This window comes from Oryctolagus cuniculus, chromosome 16, assembly GCF_964237555.1.
Source record: "Oryctolagus cuniculus chromosome 16, mOryCun1.1, whole genome shotgun sequence".
NCBI lineage: Eukaryota > Metazoa > Chordata > Mammalia > Lagomorpha > Leporidae > Oryctolagus > Oryctolagus cuniculus.
This window is the reverse complement of record NC_091447.1, coordinates 5,395,682-5,413,288: the sequence shown is the minus strand read 5'-3', so window position 1 is coordinate 5,413,288 and position 17,607 is coordinate 5,395,682. Positions and strand designations below refer to the sequence as shown.

At 43.5% G+C, this 17,607-nt stretch overlaps 1 protein-coding gene across 4 annotated transcripts in view; it reads left to right on the top strand.

Annotated features, from left to right (window-relative positions):
* Positions 1-17,607, top strand: part of ETV1 (ETS variant transcription factor 1) — a 102,906-nt gene that overhangs the window by 39,787 nt on the left and 45,512 nt on the right. For all 4 annotated transcript variants that reach the window (XM_070059381.1, XM_070059378.1, XM_070059380.1 and 1 more), the window contains 2 exons: positions 13,698-13,827; positions 16,294-16,482. In XM_070059381.1, the coding sequence (XP_069915482.1) occupies positions 13,698-13,827; positions 16,294-16,482 (319 nt within the window). The remainder of the gene's footprint in view (positions 1-13,697; positions 13,828-16,293; positions 16,483-17,607) is intronic.

The window sequence follows — 17,607 nt, the reverse complement described above, 5'->3', positions numbered from 1 at the left end:
TTAGTCTGGGGGCCAGAAACCCTGCTTCTTCCGCCAGCCTCTTTGCTTCCTGGAGTGTGCGTCTGTCTCCTGCATAAGGCAGTGTCTGGGCTAGCGGCGTTGATGGCTCACCACGTGCCGAATGCTGTTTTGTGGTCTCAGCAGCTTCTCACTCAGACCCTGGAGGGAAGGTCTGTGGTGTTCCTCCTCTTCCCAGGGAGGGCTGAGCAGCACAGACGATACCTGGTTTCCAGCAGTCCCTTCAGCAGGCGCGGGACAAAGCCAGGATTCAGTCTCCATGGGCCTTGCTGCTGCAACTTGATGCATCTGTGGGACCCACATGCTCTCTTCTAGCCCTGGCACCTGCTAATACTGGGTTTGAGAAACAGCACCAGTCCACTGGGCATTGTTAAGCCACCAACTGGGACAAGGCCCGGCCGCTACTCTACTTCTGATCCAGCGTCCTGCTAAGGCACCTGGGAGGCAGCAGATGATGTCTCAAGTACTTGGGCCCCCGCTGCCCACATGGGAGACCCAGATGGAGTTTGTGGCTCCTGCCTTCAGCCTGCCCAAGCCTGGCCTGGCTGTTGTGGACATTGGATTAGAGATTGGAGATCTCTCTGCTTCTCTGTTTCTGTCTCTATCTTTCAAATAAATCAATTTTTTAAAAAATTTATTTGACAGGCAGAGTTAGACAGTGAGAGAGAGAGACAGAGAGAAAGGTCTTCCTTCCACTGGTTCACCCCCAAATGGCCGCCACAGCCAGCGCGCTGCGCCGATCCGAAGCCAGGAGCCAGGTCCTTCTGGTTTCCCATGCGGGTGCAGGGCCCAAGCACTTGGGCCATCTTCCACTGCTTTCCCGGCCCACAGTAGAAAGCTGGACTGGAAGAGGAGCAACTGGGACTAGAACTCAGTGCCCATATGGGATGCTGGCACCGCAGGCAGAGGATTAACCAAGTGAGCCACGGCGCCAGCCCCTAAATAAATCTTTTAAATAGCACCACCAACACCTGACCTTATTGAGGGCTCACATACAAGTCTCCTTGATGCTTGTCAGCCGCTTCTTAAGACAGGCATGATCGTTGTCTCATTTTACAGATGAGCAAAGTGAAGGCAGAGATCCAGGGGCTCGTGCAGTCTTATAGCCAGTGCAGGGTAGATTTAAGTGCCTGCCAGCTTTGCCATGATTCCCTATTGCTGGAGGATGAATTGTTGGGTATCTCAGCCATGAGTGTGATGCGAGCTGTCTGTGTGTGTGTGCGTATGTGTGTGTCCAGGCACATCTGTGTGTGAACACATCCTCCTCATGATTTCCTGGTGTTTTGGGTAAGGGGTAGGGTGCTCCTGTGCCAAGCAGATGAGCAGGTGAACTGAATTTATTAGCGCAAATGGTAATGGTGAGCGGCGTGGTGGGCACTATCAGGGAAAACCCGGATCCTGGTCCAGGGGCTGTTGCTCCTGGGCTCAGCCCACCACTAACCTGTTTTTCATGCTGGAAAGTGGATTGTGGATTTTTATTTTTTTAACTAGAAGAAGACTGTGAAGGTGATGTTTGCATGGGCACCTCAGGGTTGCCTAGTTTCCTGGTCATCACAACTCATCCACAATAGCTGGAACCACTCTGTGAGCTGAACATGCGTGGTGGCAGCCTCTGGTCGGGCACCTGGGGTGGCAACCTGGGTCCCCGCACTGTTCTTTACAGAGATAGAGACAGACCCACCCTCAGAGGCACACTGCCCACCTGTCACGCTGTTGTCATAGTTCCTGCGAGTTGGCTTGCTTGGGAGGTTGTGGCAAGGGCCAGAGGCTGGCTGGCTGGTTCCCAGGGCTGGCCTCCCCAGAGGCAGAATGAGGCTGTGGGGTCCAAGTTCACCCCCCGGGACTTTTTGCAAACCGCATCCCCTCTTGGCTGCTGGATCAAGGCCATTCTGGGACCCCTGTTGGGAAGCGTGCAGTCCGCGTTCCAGAGCAGAATTTATGTTACATGCACAAAAGTCTGCCACTCTCTTCTGAGAAATGTCAGGATTTGCTGAGACTTCAGTCCTGCCTGTCGCTGTGCCCAGGAAGTTCCTGGCAGGTGTGCAGCATCTCCTTCTGGGTCTGGGGTAGGGACATCTACTGGCTCCTGGCTCCCCCCTGGGGAAGGGTGTTCCCCTTTTACCTGTTTTACAAAAACAAGAGACCTCCACTGAGGTTTCTGGAGCACAAAGGATTCTGAGGCTACAATAAACACTGGCTGGGTTGCTAACACTTGATTATATCAAATGTCTGCTTCCATTTAAAAATTCTGAGATTCCCAAGGAGAAGAAGAGGCTGTGTACTTTGGCTTTGTCATAGCAACTGAGCAACAAGCCCCTGTTGGGGGCAACCGAGGTATGGGGTATCTGCAGACTGATAATATTCCTGTAGAAACTTCTCTACTTGTGGGGTATTATTTAAGAAACATTGTCAGCTTGTTGTGTCACGGTCTAAAATCCGGTTGCAGAGATGTCACAGGCGGATATATTTGCAGACGCTGCAAATAATGGAGACTCATGAAAACTCGAATCGGGGTCCCTGTCCTTAAATGAGTTTCAGTTTGCATTTTGATAGCGGTTTGGAAATGCTATCGCTGGTTTTGTCACAGACATAATTCACATCTTTCTTCAGGCACTGTAAACAAGAGAGATGGTTTAATGGCTCCATAAAGGCTCTCTGTTGATAGCTGAGATTGGACTCTTTAGTAATGGGTGTCGGGCGTGTGTTTGCGTGTGTGTGTGTGTGTGTGTGTGTAGGGGGGATGGGTCAGAGGGAGTTTGCACACATGGGGTGGGAGGGCAGGGAGGAGCTAAATGCACTGGGAAAGACTGGATGGAAGGCTCAGAGGCACTGAAGTACCCTCCGTCTTGCTGTGTGTCCTCATGATGGATTTACAGAGCGAAACACGCTATTGTCTTTATTTGTACACAAGACTTCCCCTTTGCTTCTGGAATTCAGCTGAGCACTAATTGAGGTCATTGCCATCCATTTATCACCTGAAATTGAAGTGATATTATCTTAAAGTGAATGCTTTTCATCTGCTGAGTGTATTCCTAACTACATACTCATATATTTGTATAAAAGGCTGCCTGCATTTTTCATGCCATGCTTGTATCTGGTCTTAAATAATCTAATTTATGTATACCATTGGCTTTTTTTTTTTTCCCTTTTACAGAGATTTTTTTACCAAAAGAATCACTCCTTAAAGCCAAGTGATTTTTTTTTTTTTTTTTTACGAGCACTTTGGCATCTGCAGCATGATTTGTTTTGACTTTTTCAGTTATATTTTTTTAGGCAGGTGTAAAACAAATTCTCCATGTTATACATCACCCTGGTCTAGGAAAATGCCTTGAAATTTTTCAAAGCACATTAAACGCATACTGCTTGACAGTTTGCATTTCGTGTCATCGTTCATCAGTTGGTTTGTGTGTACCTCTGGAAATTGTACACACTTTTGGTTTGGAGATTCAGAGTACGCAGGGAATTAGTAGATTAAGATCCAGAGCCCCCTGTTTGACTGATTGAGCTAGTTTACTGACACTAGTGTTGCTCTTCATCCAGCCTCTTTTATGTCTTCTTTCTCCTTTTTCAGAACAGATAGAATTCTAGAATAGGAGTCAGCAAGCTTTTCAGTGTTAAGGGCAAGATGATAAATATTTGGGGCCTTGTGGGTCTTCCTCTCAGCTATCCTAAATGGCCACGGTAGCTACTGGTGGCCCTGGGCTATATATAAATGATTGTATGGGAATGTTCTGCTGAAACTTAATTTATAAAAACAGGCAGGAGCTGCTGGCGTAGTGGCATAGCGGGTATTGCTGCCACCTGCAATGCCAGCATCCCATATGGACTCTTGTTCCTGTCCCGGCTGCTCCACTTCTGATCCAATTCCCTGCTAATGACCTGGGGAAGCAACAGAAGATGGCCCAAGTGTTTGGGCCCCTGCCACCCGTGTGGGAGACCCAGAGAAAGCTCCTGGCTCCTGGCTTCGGTGTGGCCCAGCTCTGGCCATTGCAGCCATCTGGGGAGTGAACCAGCAGATGGTAGATCTTTCTGTCTCTCTCTTTAACTCTGATTTTCATATAAATAACTAATCCTTTAAAAAAAAACCCAACAGGTGGGAAGCTGGATTCAGCCCACAGACTATAATTTGTCAACCCTGTCCCAGAATAGCATCCGGTAGATTCTTCTAACAGAAGGTTTTTCTACAGACCAGAAATCTCATCAGAATCAGGAGCCTGTCATCAAAGCGTGTAGCTAGCTTTCCTCCGACAACTGCAGATTTGACTCAGAGACATGGTTTGCTTTAGAGAAGAAGCAAAAATGTGACTGTTTCTCCTCCCAGGGTGATTGTTTCTGTGCTCCCAGAAATTGCTCCTCTATTTCACTCTTCGGAGGAGGTTGGGAGGCGGCAGCAAGGTCAGAGCCACAGCCACGGCCACGGCCACGTGCTGCTGTATTCACGCTCACTGTGCACGTGGGGGAGGAGGCCTTTCCCTCACTGGCGACAGTTTGGTTATCAGGGTGCAGAGGAGCTTCGGATGCTGAAGAGCAATGCCCTGACTTCACCAGAATATGCATGGTGCGAATTTTTAAACGCCTTTGGTTATAGTAATGAAATGAAAGAAGGCAGGTGGCCTAAAAGCAGCAGGGGTGTGCTGAGAAGTGTTTCCATTTAGATCCAAGTGCCTGGAAGGTATTAGTAAGGTCATGTGGCTCACACACAGGTGAGTCAATGGAACATCGGACGGGGTACTGGGTGATATCCTCAGATGGGAAAATACACCTTTTTACACAAACTTAAAGAGAGCTCTAGTGGACACCTATGAGCTCCTAGTGGTAAGAACTGTGCCCCTCTCCTCATCTTCATTCCATAGCTTCACATCCTCTTCCCCTTGATCACCTGGCACAGTAAAGAAATGAATGAATGGGGGCCGGCGCTGTGGCGTAAATGGTAGGGCTGCTGCCTGCAGTGCCTGCATCCCATATGGGCGCCGGTTCAAGACCCGGCTACTCCACTTTCAATCCAGCTCTCTGCTATGGCCTGGGAAAGCAGTAGAGGATGGCCCAAGTCCTTGGTCCCCTGCACCTGCATGGGAGACCCGGAAGAAGCTCCTAGAATGAGCGAACTAACTGAATATCCAAGGAATGATCGAAGAAACACCTGTTAGTGTGGTGCCCACACATGTTAGAAATCATGTGTGTGTGCGAAGTAAATTAGAATTACTCACTCAAGGCTTTGAAAGTCCAGGGCTCTAGTTTCTAGTTCTTAATATGTCATAATTTGAGTCTTAGACCTTTTAGTGAGATATGAAGCCTAGCTTCTTTATGCCTTTTTGAAAATATCTGCAAGATGGGAATTACAGTAAATGTCATTGTTTTGAATGACGAGAATCACAGTATGTGATGTTGCTTTTGAAACAGTAAAATTTAACTATGTAAATTAAGGGTTTTTAAAATGTTGTTTGAAAGTGGAAAAACAGGTACAGGGAGAGAGACAGAGAAAGTTCTTCCATCCTCTGGGTCAGCCCCCCAAATGCCTGCAACAGCCAGGGCTGAGCAAGGCCACAGCCAAGAGCAATAACTCAATCGAGGTCTCCCATGTGGGTGGCAGGGACTCAAGTACTTGAGCCATTGCCTGCTACCTCTCACTGTACACATGAGAAGGAAGCTGGAATAGGGCAGGGCCTTTAATCAGTAGTGGAGCCAGGACTGTAGGCTAGGAATCGTGATATGGAATGAAATTTGAGCATTATAACTAGTTTTTTTTTTTTTAATTAAAATTTCAAACTCAACCACAGATCATTGACACCTTAAGTTAGATATATTATTGTTCTTGAATTTATAAAATATAATCATCTTTACTTAGCAATAAACTGAAATTGCTTCACAGATTTTGTTGCACATTCTGTGGACTAACATGATGCATTAATTATAACAATGTTGTCAGTGTCAATTTAGGGATAAAAATAAATCCTCCAGGGTCATGATAGTTTAGGAAATTATTCTCATTTTTTTTAAAGGCAGAGGGACAGGATGGGGGATGAGTAGAGGCAGAGGTATCTCCCATGCATTGGTTCACTCCCCATATGGCCACAAGGGCCAGGGCTGGGCCAGGCCAGAGCCAGGAGCCTCTTCTGGGTCTCCCACTCAGGTGCAGGCACCCAAACACTTAGGCCATCTCCCTTGACCGTCCCAGGTGCATTAGTAGGGAGCTGGATCAGAAGTGGAGCAGCCAGGATTGAACCAAGTGCCCATATGGACTGCCAGCGTCTCAGGTGGCAGCTTTGCCTGCTACGTCAAAATGCTGGCCCAGGAAGTTACTCTCCTGGGAGCACATTTTAATTTCAGTTTCTCTATGGGTATATTTCAAGTGTTCAAATGTGACTTTATAGTAATACATCCGTTGCCATCCAATGTCATACTTGTGTACCAGCACTGTTGCTGTTGGGACGATAAGGACTTCTGCACCCTGGGGGATGCAGTGGTGGCAAGCTGCCGTCCTCTTTCTAAAGTGTAGGTGAAGCAAAATGCAAGCAAGATGTTGCAGCACAGTTCACAGTTCTAAAATGAGAACAATTAGTAATTTCACAAATACCCATGGATTACCATTGAAGTAAACTTCTGAATTAAGAAGTGGGTAAGTTTGTTTTGGAAATGCCTATTTCGAAGTCCTGGCATTTTGGAACTCTTACATTTAACCATGAGAAAAAGTCAGTCATCATTAGTCAGGCTTAAGATGTGGTTGTAGAAGGGTCAGGCTCCCTTCAAAGAAAAAATGCAAAACACGTCTCTTGAGTGTTCTTTCTGTTCCTCCTCCCGAAGATCTGATCATCAGGAGGAGTTGTGGCTCGTAGAACGTTCCATGGAAAACGCATTTAAGGAGTCCCCCAGGATGGCTGCAGATCTCACAGATAACTTATCTGAACTGTCTGAAGTCAGGGATAAAGACATCCTGTCATTTTGAATCGTCAGTTCTTTGTAAATGAAAGAGTTAACTCTCTTGATTTGATACACTTAACGAAGGAAAGATGCACTTTAATTAAAACTACAAACAATGCGGGTGGGTGCCTGTAGCTCTCACTGCAGACCTGGTAAGGGCAGCGCCGTAAGTGAAATGAAACGTACCTAGCGGCATCGGCAGCAGGCTGGAGCCGTGTTCAGCGAAAGTAATTTAATTAGCGTTGATCATGACTCCAGATGATGGTGATTTGATAAGGAATAATTTAGTACTTAACAGCCTTTTACATGCACCCACTCCATGTGGGAAGGTAAAGCAAATTGCACAAAATGAGTGTGCTGCTTTCACTTGTGCCTGTGCCAGTGAGCTGGAGAACCGCCTGTTTGCAGCCGCTCAGTCTCTCAGCCTTGTGATGAAATCCCCAGCCCGTTTTCAGCTCGGCCCTGGTTGATGAAAGAATAAGGGAGCGGGCAAGTTAAGGGGAGGAAAAGACAGTAGCCTGCGGTAATTGTGCAAAGATGTCAGATCTTCGGGTTGGCCTACCTCTTTATTCCTCACATGTAGCAATTAGGAAAAAACCCTTGCCAAGTCATATTCATTGGATTACTGGCTTGGTTTATGATTAGCCAAAAAAAAAAAAAAAAAGAGAGAAAGAAAGAAAATCAGGTCCCAGGAGCCATAATGATGAAGAGGCCCACACACGTCGAGTGAGTTAGCAGGAGAGACTCTGGGAGTCCTTGAGTATTGAGACATGGGTGGATTTGTTAAAAAGCGTTTTCAAGTCCAAGTCCAAATGCTGCACACACTGGGTGCAGGAGGTGTCAAGCATCACAGTGGATTCCAGATGTGGCCGATCGATCGTGAGAAGCACCCGACATCTTTGCAGAGGCGCAATCCTGGTATACCCCAGTCTTAGCAAGCCCGGTTTTCTGGGAGTGGTATATTGGATCTGTAGGTCTGCCATCACCAAGCACCACAACTGGGCAGTACTGGAGGCTGGAAGGATATTGAGGTGTCGGCAGGGTTCTGAGGGCTATGGAAGGTCATCCACTCCATGGTTCCCCTGCACCTTCGGGGGTTGGCCGGCAGTCATCGGCATTTCTTGGCTTGTGGGACCCCACCTGGATATGTCATGACAACATCCTCTCGCTGTGGATGTTTGTGTATCCAACCCCCCACTCGTAAGGATGCCACTCGTACTGCATTGGAACCCCCTGTTTCTGACCCTGTTGTAAACTGAATGACTTTTCCAGGTAACATCATCTACTAAGATAGGCAGGGTAGGACTTCAGCGTGTGCATATTGAGGGGACCGTGGTTCAGCAGGCAGGGGCTGGGAATCTGTGTTTTTTTTTTTTTTTCTTTTTTTCAAAACTCCCTGGAAACTGGTGAACAGCCAGGTCTGAGTGTCAGTGTTTAGGGATGAGCTTGCCTGTGATAGCACTTTGGGCACCTGTGTGCCTTCCCGCATTGGGGTTGAATCACCTGCATGATGGTGTTTGGAGGGAGGGTTTTAGGAGGTGATTATGCATGGGATAAAGTGATAATAAAAGAGAGCTGGCTGGGGCTGGCACTGGCACTGTGGCGTAGTGGGTAAAGCCGCTGCCTGTGGTGCCAGCATCCCATGTGAGCCTTGTTTTGAGTCCTCGCTGCTCCACATCCAATCCAGCTCTCTGCTCTGGCCTGGGAAAGCAGTGGAAGATGGCCCAAGGCCTTGGGTCCCTGCACCCACGTGGGAGACCCGAAAGAAGCTCCGGGCTCCTGGCTTCAGATTGGCCATGGTGACCATTTGGGGAGTGAACTGGAGGATGGAAGACCTCTCTCTCTCTCTCTCTCTCTCTCTCTTTGCCTCTGTAGCTCTGTAACTCTGCCTTTTAAGCAAATAAATATTTTTTTTTTAAAAGAGAGAGAGAGCTGGCTGACACTTTTATCACCAGACCCCACCAGGCCTCAAATCTGCTGGTGCCTCCATCTTGGACCACGCAGCCTCCTAAATTGTGAGAGAGAAACGTTTGGGCAAGTCACTCAGTCTATGTCTTGATTACAGCAGCTGGGAAAGACTAAGCAGTGCCCATAGTTCTGAGGTCACTTCCTGAAGCCCATGGAGCCAGTCTGCAAGCAGCCGAGCTGCGCAGTGTATCTGCTAGGGTGGACCACACCTTTCGTGTCTGGGTCAGTGCTGGTGGACCCTGGGGTAGCACGCCACAGTCAGGTGAACAGCCACTCCTGACCACCCTCCACACCTGCCAGCCGTTTGGATAATATCTGCTTGGCCAGGACAGACGTGCTTAACAGCTTACTAGCACATTTGTGATTGATGCCTCTCTTCCATTTTAACCTTTTGATTGAGGTACATATTTGTTATCATGCAAAAATCTGGTTACAGCTTGATGAATTTTACATACATATATATATGTGTGTGTGTATATATATATATATATAATATCTTTTTTTGTTTTTGACAGGAGATGTTAGTGAGAGAGAGACAGAGAGAAAGGTCTTCCTTTTTATGTTGGTTCACCCCCCAAGTGGCTGCTACGGCCTGCGTGTTGCGGCTGGTGCGCTGTGCCGATCCAAAGCCAGGAGCCAGGTGCTTCCTCCTGGTCTCCCATGCTGGTGCAGGGCCCAAGCACTTGGGCCATCCTCCACTGCACTCCCAGGCCACAGCAGAGAGCTGGACTGGAAGAGGAGCAACTGGGACAGAATCCAGCGCCCCAACCAGGACTAGAACCCGGGATGCCAGCGCCGCAGGCAGAGGATTAGCCTAGTGAGCCACGGCGCCGGCCCATATAGTATATCTTAATGCAGCCACCACACGGAGCAAGAGAGAGAGTGTTTCCAACTCTGCGGAAGCGTCCCGGTGCCCTCCCCTAGTCAGTAACACTCCCATCCACCAACACAGGGGGATTCTTTCCCTCTCAGAGAGCTCTGTTTGTTCCTGAAATTCACACATGGCATATTACGTATGTTGGCGGGTAATTTGCCATGTATTATTCCTGGACAGTGTTCATTCCATTATATGCATGTGTTGATTTATGTATTCACACTCCCACCAATGCGTGTTTGAGTTTTCCCCATGTTTGCTGCCATGAATAAAGCTTCTGTGCACATTCTTACACATCTCTCCATGAACTCTGTCCAGGATGTAGCCCTAAGGGTGCAGTTGCTGGGCCATGCGGTGGGTTTCTGTTGAGCTCCGCTTGTTACTGCCAAAGCATTTTCCAAAGTGCTCATGCCAGTTCATATCCTCAGTATCATGTATAAAGCTCTCATTGCCGTATTTCTTCACCAAAGCTTAGTAATGCCCGTCATTTGCAGTTCAGCCATTCCAGGGGATATCTAGTAATAATTTCGTGTGGGTTTATTTTCAGTTTCATGATTAATAATGATTTTGAATACTTTTTCATTAATGTTTATTTTGCCACTTGAATGTCATCTTTTAGGAACTGCCTGTTGAAATGTTTTTCCCATTTTCAATTTGGCCATTTAACTTACTAATTTGTAGAAGCTACTCTCATGTTTCTTATGAATTCTTTGTCAGATCTTCCTATTGCAAATATCTTTTCAAACCTATGGCTTACTTTGTATTCTCTTCATGGTGTCTTGATAAAGAGAAGCTTTTAATTTCAATGACACCTAGTTTATCAAGATTTTTTTTTCTTTTAGGTTAAGTGCTTTTTATATCCTAATCACTAATATTTTCCTACTTCATGGTCCCAGACACCTAAATGTAGTAATATTAAACACAGTAGTCTCGTATGTGCGTGGTATTTTGCTAAATAGGGTAAACTGCATCATAATTAGTTTCTGATGTCTTATCAATGCCTCTTCATGTATGTTAGGTCTGATATCGCAAGTATGTTATGATTTGAATGCAAATTGAGTTCTTTATATGTTACTACTGCTTTTTCATGGGAAAATGTAAAACCCAAAACATACATTGAAGTACTAAAACTTACATATGCTCATTCTGCTGTGTATGTTCTAGGAAATAATGGTTGAAAACTACTTGCTAAAAAAATGGAAGTCCTGTGGTTAACGTATTCACATAGGTTACATTCGGAATATTTATATCTGTAAGAAGTAGCGTAACCACACAAATACACACACACGGACTCAGCGAAGGAATGTTCTTACAGAATACCACTTTAAATTCTTGGTGTGCCAACGGCAAAGGAAGACCTTTCTCTCTGTCTCTCTCTCTCTCACTGTCCACTCTGCCTGTCAAAAAAAAAAAAAAAATCTTGGTGTGCATTTGTTTTCATATTTGAAAATCTTTATCTTGGAAATTAAAGGACTTAGATAACTTTAAGAGAATATAATGAGCCACTATCTGCCCACCAGTATTTCTCTAATTTGACTCATCTAATTTTCAGTATTTCTCTAATTTGACTCATCATGGTTCTCTCCACACTTTTATAGAGTACCCTAAAGAAAATCCCTGAATCTCTTTATTCCATTTGTAAATACTTCACGAACCTCTAGCATTGCCATTATCACACCCAGTAAAATTAATAATTTATGAAAACATCTACATAGTCTGTGTTTAAATATCCTATTTACTGCAAAGTTATATTATTATATTTGGGTTGTTCACATCTGAATCCAAATAAATTGCCATATTCGAATTGATTCCTTTTTTTAAGATTTATTTAATTTATTTGAAAGGCAGAGTTACAGAGAGAGATCTTCCATCTGCTGGTTCAATCCCCAGGTCACCACAATGGACAGGATTGGGCCAGGCCAGGAGCTTCTTCTGGGTCTCCCACGTGGCTGCAGGGTCCCAAGCACTTGGGCCATCCTCTGTTGCTTTCCAGGCTAGCAGGGAGCTGGATGGAAAGTGGAGCAGCAGGCACCCATATAGGATGCTGGTGCTGCAGGCATGTGATGCTGTGCCACAGTGCTGGCCTCTCTCACTGATTCTTCAGATTCTTAAGCCTGTTCTGTTAGAGTCAGTCAAGCGAATTTTGTGATGCCCTGCACTCCACTAGAGCAGGAAGATACACATGCTGTCTTTTCTGTTTCTTTATGGCTTTACTCTCTTGTATAGTCATATTTATCACTTAAAATGTTTGCATAACATGCATATATAGTACATTAAGAAAACACTTGGAAATGGAATGCCCAGTATAATTATTTATTATTATTTACATTTTTCTTGGATCGCTAACTAATGTAAGTAAAATTAGATTATTTGACAGATGTGTTTGCACAGTGTTTCAGGTGACTTTTCAGTACCATTGAATACTTCTATCAGAATTATACACACGCACAGTGTTTATTTTATGTTAAAAATTTTTTATGACATTCAATCTAAGTAATGCTGTAATGGCACGCTCACTAAGTGGTGTAATTGACATTGTAAATGGCAACAGAAGCTGCAAAATTTTTCTTGCCATATCTTCCTTTATAGAACACAAACTTAAAATTTTGTGTTTTAATTCTAGTTTTTTGGGGGAGTTCTAGCCGATCTCCCAGCTAAGTATCCTCTCTGAGTTTATCCCTTGATTAATCATACCTCTGGTTATTGAACATTTTAAAACTAAAATCTGTCCTTACATCTGTTTTCTTTTATTTTTAATAATTCTCCATTTAAGATTAAACTTTGATATTCTGATGGTCTCTAATATGTATATTTTAGTTGAAAGCTATGATTTCCCTCCAGGTATACATATTTCTTTTAATCTTCATATTTTCTGAATGAGAATATCTGCATCACATAAGCATAAATGATTGTAAGCATAACTATACATTAAGTCCTGTGAAAAATGAGTAAATATTTTATGTAGTATAATTATTTTTGGGGAGATTATGTTTGATACTTAATTTCACCAATTCCTTACATTTCCATAATTCTGATAAGTAGGTAGGCAGATATTTTAGCGTCTTTTATTTTATGAATTTTACTTATTTCCGTCTATTTGAAAGTCAGAGACAAGAGATAGCGACAGACAGATAGAGATCTCTCAAGCCCTGTTCATTCCCCCTATGTCCACAAAGACCAGGCTGAAGCCACAAGCACCGAACCCCATGTGCATCCTGGTCTCCCATGAGTGGTGGTGATCCTTGTACTTGAGCCATCACTTGCTGCCTCCCGGAGTGCACGTGAGTAGGAAACTAGATTGGAAGCAGAGGCAGAGCTCAAACCCTGTCACCTCCAAATGGGATGCAGGAGTTTCTTCTTGGTGTCTTAACTGCCGTGCCAAACACCCACCCTTTGGCTCTATATTTCATAGATGAGCATTGACTTCACAGGTGTTGAGTGTTTTGCCCAAAATACCATTTTACCCTGGACCTGTACCTAAATTTTGTTAGTCCAGTTGTCATTCTACTAAACCACCACTACTGATATGTTTGTGACATTTTCTTTTCCATAATGCTTAAAATTCTGTTCTGGTCTTTAGTTTGATTCTTTCCTAATAAGTTATATTTTTCTCTGCTTCAGTCATTGGAAATCTGTGAAATGTTTTCAAAACTCCCCTTTCAGAAAATTAAGCAAATTACAGGTGATTCAGTTCACTTTAAGTAGTAAGAAAAAAAACATACTTACATTTTTTTTACACCATAAAAGAAGAAAAGGAGTGGACAGAATTCTCCAGAATGTTTTATGCCACTGAAACTCATCAAATGTAATATTTTAGCTAAGTAAGTTATACAAAATGTTAATGGCATTTTAAGCATGAGAGGTAGAACAGATTACTATGCTTAATTGCTAACTACATTTAATTCGGGTTGTTTCCTAGTGGCGTTTCATGGCCTACCACTGAAAATCAAGAAAGAACCCCACAGTCCATGTTCAGAACTCGGTTCTGCCTGCAGTCAAGAACAGCCCTTTAAATTCAGCTATGGAGAAAAGTGCCTGTATAATGTCAGGTAAGGCAACAGGGTGTTTGGATAGAGGATGGGACCAAAAAAAAAAAAATCCAGAATAATACAAACTCTCGTTGTAATTTATGAATTCCATCTTCAGTATGTAACGAGCTAATTAGGTAATGCATAGAGCAGAAGTCTAAAGAACTGTTTACCATGCAGTCACACACTTAGCATCATTTTAAAGCAATCGCTTTCATCTAAATCGTTAGCTGCTTTTCTACTGTCGATGCGTCTTGGGTTTGAAAAGAGGGTCTTATTTGGCACAAGCAGCCTTTGAAAGTTCCCATTAGAATGAATGCATTATGCACTCTAGATAGAGAGTTTGTAGCGGGAAAAAATGAAACATTTGGCAGGTTTGAGCAGTACATTAGTTATCTGACAGGCTTTGCAGATGATCTATAAGATGCATTCATGGACAATTGCAATAAAACTAGAATTTTATAAGGCTTAGCAGAGGCTATTATCTATTAAAAAGCCAGTTGTTCTTGTGATGATAATAAAGGGTGGTGCAGCAAAAGTACACTGTTCATTTGGTGGAAGATGTGATAACACACGTGTGCATTATAAGCGCTGCACTGCAAATGGCATGCTTTTACTTTTCATATTAAGCTCTAATAGCATAAAGGAAAAATTGCCTGTGTCTATTGAATAATCTTACCCTGAATTATTGTGGAAACTTAGTTCTTACAAGTTTGGAAACTTCTAAAAATGATTCCAGGTATTTATACTGTTTTATGAGTTCTATCAATTCGGTTTCTGATAATCTTCTGAACCAAAGAGGTCTTCTACTTCTTCATATGTTTATTTCACATAGTCTTTAGATCCGTGATACGTAAGATTTGAGAAACTTCAATTTACGCTATATCATGAGCTGACCAATGTTTGGGCACTCTGCTGCTGTATGTTCTATACAACCTGTCTTTTATGCCTGCTTTTCTGTGAGGCTTACTAGAGCCTTAAATTATGAGACAGCTCTGTTGAAACAGTATAGCTTGTATAAAAAGATCTCTTGTAGAAGCCAACTATTAAAGCATACTGAGTTCAATAAGAAGATATTGATCGATCTGATTAGATGTTCCAGTTTAGTTTTATATTTTGCATTTTTTTCCTTAAGGTATTGTATTTTCAAGGCATAATTATGTAATACATGGAAGAATTTTCAATCAATAAGCCAGTTAGATGTAGAATTATTGCTTTTTAGCATTGATCAGAATTGTGACTGTGAAATCACTCTTGTTTTGTGAGACTTACCTGGCATTCATAAATTATCAGCAGAGCCTGCATATTCTGAGGCTTTTTTTTGGGGGGGGGGGGCAGTGATCCTGTGGTGATGTTGCATGTATAAAGTCTGGTCCTTCTGTATCTGTAAAAGAAATGTAATTTAATACAACATTTCATGGGGAGTAAAGGTAACATCTCAGTACCAAAAAACTATCAGTCCCCCTCCCCCCCGCCATGAGTTTGAATCAGAGGAATCATTTTATAAAAGAAGTTGGTTTTTTACTTAGAAGTACTGGTAAAGAACAGAGGCAGAACCAAACGTGAGCTTTTCCATATGAGTGTCTTTGACTTTGCTTTAAAACCAGCTAGACTTGGGCAGCACCTACCCCTTTGCTTTAGTGAAGTGTCTTTGCACTTGAGGGTAATTCTGTTGTGTTGATGGGATAAGAGAATAAAGTATGCCTCAAACTGACCCAAGAAGAAATATATCAAAGAGAAAAATGTGTACGGAAGTATGCTTTGTATTTTAGCATTTTTTATTTTTATTTGAACTTAGAACTATCTTTTTCAGACATTTAAATACAATTGGTTTTTAATAAAATATGTTTTGGTTAACAAAAATTCATTAAAGCACATGCCTTAGAGCTGCACGTTGGAAAACAGTTTAAATTCATAACAAATAATCAAACTTATACCTTTTTTTTTTGTAATTGTGAGTGTTTAAAAGTTAGGCTGTGATGATAGGATTTTATTCATCATAACATTATTTTGTACTCATTCTTACATTCCTCGGAAGTTTAAATATATTGGAGACATGTTAATTAACCTCATTAATCTCCATTATCTTGTGTGAGGAAGTTCGTGCCACATATCATTTGTTTAATATAAAGAAAAATTTATGGCGACAGCATTGCCTTGAAATTCCAGCGCAAATGAAGGGAAACCAGGTAGAGTCTCCATTTAGGAAGCTGACGTTCGGACTTGTTTTAAAATGTAATATTTGTGGAAGGGTAATTATGATAACAGAATAATTTAATGACAGAAAATATCTATCAAACTCGCTCAAAGGGAGATTCGAGGAGAGATGGACACAGTCCCACTGCTTCCCTTCACAGTGATTTTCCTGATAGTTGTTTTATGCATGTTAAAAAGGCACCGTTTATGTTTATGCTAACACTAGCTTTTACAGTGGCGACTCTGAAGTTGCTGCATTCCAAGTGACGTCCTGGCTTTTGTCCCTGCCAGTGCCTATGATCAGAAGCCACAAGTGGGAATGAGGCCCTCCAACCCCCCCACGCCCTCCAGCACCCCGGTGTCCCCACTGCATCATGCCTCGCCCAGCTCAGCTCACACTCCGAAGCCTGAGCGAGCCTTCCCAGCCCACCTCCCTCCGTCACAGCCCATACCAGACAGCAGCTACCCCATGGACCACAGGTAAGCCGGGATGCCATTTCTTTAAAGACTGGCTGTTAGCATTCTTGGAAGAAACTCCTCTTAGCAGTTCTGAAGACCTAGAGTAGATGTGAGGTGAGCGAATGAATTCTGCACATCTGTGCAAAATATTTTTAGAACGAGCTTGCTGCATGTATACTTATAAATAATTGGTGGAGAAGGTCATTTATAAACATCCCTTTTATAAACATTTAAATTGGTTGCTAAAATGGAAAATTAATCTATATACTGACATTTGAACACTTCCCTTTCACTTTTCTTGAATTAAATTGCTTCACTTAAACTTTAAATCAGATCATCCCATTTTTATGAGCATATGTGTGTGTACTTGTTCTATAAAGTGAGGGGACTAATTTTAGTAGGTGGCTTATGGAATTAGGTTCTTTACCTTAGATTGAATGGTTAAGCTATACATAGTTTTGCAGAATAGAACTTATTTGATTAAAACTGTTTACCATCCTTTCCAAGTGATGAATATTTAATGTCACTAGACCTGTGTCCCTAGACACTGGGAAGAAGCAGTGAACGAGGGAGAGGCTGAATTAGTTATTATCGAGGCAGGAGCAAGGACCTAGGGAGAATGCTCTGGTGGGTGACTCTTAACTCCTAGAGTTGAAGAAGTTCATATTCCAGTATAATAGAACTCCCGAGATACTGCCGCAATGAACAGCTTAAAGCCTAGGCTGACGATATACAGCATGCCTCTGTCTCCTTTCTCCTTTGTAGGTATACATACCAAGGCATTTCCTGGTAAATGTTTCACAATAGACCCCATGGGAGGGAAGAGTCATAAGGCCTGTTCTGTGGCATTGCCGAGTGTGTCCTGTAAATACCACCCTTCCTGAGCCCTCACTGGGACAGCCCTGACTGTGGGGTTGGCAAGAAATGGGCACAGCATTTCTCCCAAACGGATACCGTGGGCATGGCTCACCCCAAGGGCATAATTAGGAGTGGCCTTTGTGGCGAGGTTAAGCTCCCCTTAGGATGCCTGCATCCCATATTGGAGTGCCAAATTGAGTCCTGGCTCGTCCACTTCCCATCCAGCTAGCTCCCTATGAATGTGCCTGGGAAGCAGCAGTTGATGGCTCCAGTGTGTGAGTCCCTTCC